This window comes from Cornus florida, unplaced genomic scaffold (genome assembly GCF_030987335.1).
Source record: "Cornus florida cultivar Cherokee Brave unplaced genomic scaffold, ASM3098733v1 CherokeeBrave_3.0.0_Hap2_Chr04, whole genome shotgun sequence".
Classification (NCBI taxonomy): Eukaryota; Viridiplantae; Streptophyta; class Magnoliopsida; order Cornales; family Cornaceae; genus Cornus; species Cornus florida.
Window position 1 is genome coordinate 105,455,040 of NW_026775574.1, and position 5,738 is coordinate 105,460,777.

General features: G+C 35.2%; 1 protein-coding gene across 1 annotated transcript; it reads right to left on the bottom strand.

Annotated features, from left to right (window-relative positions):
• Window positions 1-3,024: 3,024 nt before the first annotated feature.
• On the bottom strand, window positions 3,025-3,965 carry LOC132304499 (uncharacterized). The gene has a single exon (XM_059802201.1). It carries the CDS (start codon window positions 3,824-3,826, stop codon window positions 3,212-3,214), a length of 615 nt encoding a protein of 204 aa, XP_059658184.1. The 5' UTR covers window positions 3,827-3,965; the 3' UTR covers window positions 3,025-3,211.
• Window positions 3,966-5,738: the final 1,773 nt, after the last annotated feature.

Genomic DNA, 5,738 nt, shown 5'->3' on the forward strand with positions numbered 1-5,738 from the left:
AAATTGAAAACTCTCACCCCGAATTTATTAAGGTGAGGTGACGTTCAACCTAATCCCAAATTTTAATCTTCTTTTTAATATATTATATAAATTTCAAATTATAATCACCCATTTCTTTTCAACTCCATTTTGTTTAAATTTTAATTTTTGTATATTAATGCTTTAGATATTTAATTCTCTAAAAATTCTTTTCCACTCACTATTCCGAGCTCACTCGGTAATAAAAATTAAAATGTGAATTTCTTTATGCATACACGTATGTACGTAGTAGTGTGTAGTAGTGCAAAAAACTGTATTGTGTGGGCAATGTAGGATTTGGAATAGCTTTTCAACCAGAATTTAGGCGGAGAAAAAGAAAAAAAATGAAAACATTAGTATAAAAAAAAATAAAAAAAGAAGAAGAAGAAGATAGTAATCACGTGTAAGGAAAGAAAATAAAGGAAACTAATTTAATGATTTTTCAGCCATACCATTTCTCAAAGATTTTGTCTTTATAAAAATAAGAATAAATTTGATATTAATAATTTTCATTAAAAATACTATTTTTTTTCTTCCATTTCTTTTCATTTTTAAGCTACTTTCATTTTAGGGATGCACACAGTGGTGTAGCTAGAAATTTCCTTCAGTGGGGACAATTTTTAACAGCAATAATACATATATATATATATATATATATATATATATATATATATATATTGTTTGAACCAAAATAATATATGTAAAAATTAAACAGTACTAAATATTTCAGAATAGCAGTCGAGTTTTCAAAATGTTCATGGCATAATAATAGTAAATTTAGATGAAACAAAAATATATATCAGATTACCTGTCTTCGCACTGTAGTGAAAATGTGATGGAAATTAACAACGCATTTGTTTGTGGTAAAGTCAAAAGTGTGAAAGAATATCTTGTATTTTTGGAGAAAGTGAGAAAGAATATAATATTTTGAGAAAGTGGAAAAAAATATCATATTTTTTGCAAAAATTATATTCCTTTTTTTTTATTTTTTTATTTTATAATTCCGTGAATGGTCATTTGGTCATATATATATATAATATATTATATATATGTGCAATGTCAATTTTTAGTGGGGATAATTATACAAATATAAAAATCTTTCCATATAAAATTAAAAAAAATTAAACAAATTAAAAATTTAATGGGGACAGCTGTCCCCACTTGTCCCTATGTGGCTACGCCACTGGATGCACACAATTTGGTTCGGCATGGTATCATACTAAATTGGAACCAAATCAATTCCAACAGTTTCTAAAAAGTTAATACAGAAACTGTTGAGGCTTGGAACTGAACCGCAAAGCTTCCATTCAAAACCACTATTCCCTTTTTTTTTTTTTGTCCCTTTAATAAAAAATAAAAAATAAAAAATAAAATCCTATTACCAACCACATTGATACAAGTTTGTCAGCTATTATCCTATTTTTGTGAAACAAATATAAAGTTATATTCCTTACGTAGTTCAATACAATTCCTATTGATTCCACTATGCTAATTGTAGTATATATTTGTGCACCTCTAAAACCCTAATTCATACAGTGTATCCCTCCAAATCTTACCTTAATACTTTTATTTTCTTTTGTTTTCATTTTATAGTACCAAAATTTGATTAAGCAAGATCTCAAAAATTTATCTCCTAAATCCCTACCAAACCCACCCACCATAAATATAATTCATTTCATTAAAATTAATTTATACTCCATTACTAGTGCTTTTTCAGCCATCTTAAAGTCCAATTACTGTCCAAAGACAGAAACCGCTCTCACCTCTTTCAACCTTTCTCTCTCTAAACTAGTCTTTGTTTTCTTCCTTCTCTACTCCCTACCATGGTAGTGGGGAGTTGCTAACTGTCTCTCGCTGTAGTAATAAACTTAATGTGTGAATAAATGCACACTGTGAGTTTTTTTTAAGTTATTTTTGTTTTTGTTCAGCTAGATCTGTTCATGTTTGTTGTTTTTGTTCGGTTAGATCTGTTCATATTGGTTTCGTTTTCGGCTCGCCTAGGCAGATCTGTTGTTTTTCTCGGGCTAGATCTCTGATGTAGGCCGGTTTGGATTTTTCCCACATAGATTTGATCTTTTTCTTCTTGATTGGATTTTGTGCGAAATTTTGTGTGCCGAAATGTCTTGTGGTTGTAACTTTGGAGCGATTATCTCTCCAATTTGCTGTGTTCTCCTATAATGATTTCATTTATAGGGTGTTGAACTCTGTTTCATTCACAAATCTGAAACCTACTTAATTTATTTGATTTGTTTCAAATTTATATGTCTTTTTTAATTTGACTTTATAGTTTGCACTGTAATATTGACTTTAGACCTAAAAAATAATAATAATAAAATAAAAAAGGGAGTAAGTCCAATGACTGTAGCCCTCAATTCATGTATCCCTCCGAGTCTGCTTTATACTCGGTCCTAGCTTTCTCAGTCAATGTTAAAGTCCAATTACTGTAGAATGTAGTCCTCAAGTCATACCTTTCCCATTTTCACTTTTCCCTCTTATCAGTCTACGGTTTACTTTCCTTTTACCTTTTTCACTTTTCCCTCTAACTCCGTCTTAGTTCCCGCGTAAAGGTAAAACGGTTTCGAAATTCAAGTTAATTATTCAATTCCTTGACGTCGTACTCGAACCTGCACCATCGCAAACAATAAAATAATTAAACAAAATAAAACAACGAAAAAAAAGTGAGGAAATAGTAACTTACACGGAACAGAAGCCAATACAAATTGCCGGAAGAAACGACTACCGAATAAGCACGCACATAAACCCACTCCACGGAAACCGTCAAAACGGAACCGCCAAGATAACGGCACACGTAACAGACCTCCCAATGCTCTGATGCATAACAAGCATAATAAGTACATGCCTCTTCACAAACCAAACCAAACCAAACCAAGAACAAATCCAAAGCTCTTAATCGAATCTCAAATAATCATCTATCTTGATTAAATTTTAGTCCAGATTTTATTTTTTTAAATACGTTCTAAGTGCTATTTTGCTGAATCAATATAATGTCCAAAATTTCCTTCAATTGAAGCAAATCATATGTACAAAGGGGAATTTACTTCGTGCTGTCTCAATATTTCCAGTTGCCGGAATACAAAAAACTGCAACCAAACTCGCCGGTATCTAACGGTCGTCTTCCACGGCGAACGAACTCTAGAAGCCAAAAAAATACGATAACATAACCGACCTGTGATCATATATCGTCAGCTTTCCACATGACCGAAAGCCGACTCGGCCTCGGCTGAAACGAGGCTCTACGTTTCTGTTGATGCGACGATGGTCGAATCAGAGCGGATAAAGCTCGCTTGACCAAATCGCCTTCAACAGTTCCGATCCGAACAAGCGAGTTCGTCATCGCTGATCTTCGAGCATTCAACCGATGCGGCGAATACGAAACCGAGTGCTGATTGTTTATATTTTTGTGTAGACTGCAACGGAACGAGCCTGGATGCGTCGTTGGCGAACACATACATGACTTCTTCGGGATGTTGCTCTGTCTGCGAACGACGTGATCTCGCGGAGACACGGCCATCGAACGGCCAGGAGACCTCGATCTATCGATCGAGAACCGAACGGACGGCGCGGGAGAAGCGAGTCCATGGAGATTCACGCGACTCGGAGAAGTGGATCGGTGGAAGAAACCAGTGGACGGAGAAGAATAGAAACTAGAGCTTGTGGATGAAGCGAATGACGAAGACGAATACGACGACTTTTCTGACGAGAATCGACCGGAAGGTGAGACTGATTTCTGAAAGGAGGAAGTCACCGGTAAGACCGGTCCGCTTGACCTTCTAGATGAGACCGCCATTGTTGCTTTTAGTGAGAGAAAGTGTGTGTATATATATTACTATATATATGTTTAGAGAGAGACAGAGACGGAGAGAGAGAGGAGATATTTTTTTTTTCTTCTAAAGGGCGCTTGGCTCTTCAGTTCGGCAAACCTAGCTCGCCTTCAACGATTCATTTATAGGAAAGCTAGTAGTGGGCGAGTTGTAATTAATGGCATTATTTAGGGGTTTTTGTTTTCATAATTATCCTATGAGTTGAGCTGATTGTGCCGAAACTGTGGTTACTTTCACCCACAGGTTTTTTTGGATTCTGATCCAACGGTTAGGAATGGACGAAGTGATCAAAATGACGGATCCTCAGCCGTTTCATTTCTCCAAACAGCGTGCCATGTACAAAGTTTCCAAAAAGGGCAGTGATTTACTGCGAAATACGAGAATGCCATGTTGGGTTCAGGAGTCGATATTTGCTATATGCCATTGACCTCATACATATCCCAAAATATCCTCCATCTTTTGGACATATAACTGAAAACCATCCTGGACGACTTTGATTCCAGTTCTTTCTGTTTTTGCATCAATTTAAAAAAATAATTTTAAAAACACATTAAATGATTTTTGTCAAGTACAGTATTTTTTTAAAATAATTTTTTGAGAAATAAACAATTTCACTACATAAAATTTTCATTCTACTTATGAAATTTGAACTTCTTTGTTACCCAAAACAAAAAATTTGAATTTCAAATTTATGTTTTACAAAGTCAAAGTCTGTTATTTAAATATACTTTTGTAGTAAAAAACCAGTTAAATATGAAAAAAAAAAAAAAAAAATTCAAACTAAAAGTGTAACTACCTACTCCACCTCATGGTATGATATTGTCCGCTTTGGACCTGAGCCCTCACGGTTTTGCTCTTGAGCTTCACCCAATGTACACCTGTAACTCGCCAGTGTGGTAGCCGCTCACAAGGTGGTCACAATCCACCCCCTTGGAGGCCCGACGTCCCCGGGCCTCCTCGTCGACACACTTCCGGCTGGGTCAGGCTCTGATGCTATTTCATTTGTAACAACCCATTCTACCACATGGTATAATATTGTCCGCTTTGGGCCTGAGCCCTCACAATTTTGCTCTTGAGTTTCACTCCAAAATGCCTCATACCAATTAGAGATGACACACTTATATATAAGCACTTCACCTTTCCTCCACCCAGACGATGTGAGACTGTACACCCTTAACTCGCCAATGTGGTAGCCTGACAATATTTCTCGAATCCGTCCATAACACACCCGCCCACAATATCGTCACAAAAAGTCTTTTATGACCGGTTCAACTATAATGGCAAACACTGGTCTTCGCTGAAAATGACACAACAGAATACTGATAAGACTTATTCAAAGTTCAAACTAATTTAATTTTAATTTTTTTATTTTCAATTCAAACTAGTTTTATTGGCCTTCCTATTAAGTAGATTCCAATTGGGTTGCTTCATTCATGATGTATGGTCAGCATAGAGTGGACCCTCGTGGAGAAAAGTAACACCACAGAGAAAAGGCCGCCCACAACCATAAATTTGGTCGACCACTCCAAAGTTGGTCCCCTCATTCATACCACCAATTGTTAGATTGAATGTCACCTTCTTTTTAGTTCATACTAGAAAATTGCAGAGTTTATGTTTCGGTTGGAATGTGAATGCTTGCATGTTACTTATGTATATATATATATATATATATATAAACACACACACAATATCGATCAATTATGTACTCGGGCAGTTTGACTGAAATGACCTTAATTATGAAATCATTCAAGCCATGGTTAAACTACACTAATTTTTTTTAAGTTTGAACAAATTATATATTATTTTGATCTTTTATGAGATTTGGCACACGAGTGTACTAATCAGTGACGAAACTAGAAATATACTTGAGTGTGGGTA

Coding starts and splice junctions, on each gene's coding strand:
- LOC132304499 (XM_059802201.1), bottom strand. CDS start 3,826: ATGGCGGTCTCATCTAGAAGGTCAAGCGGACCGGTCTTACCGGTGACT.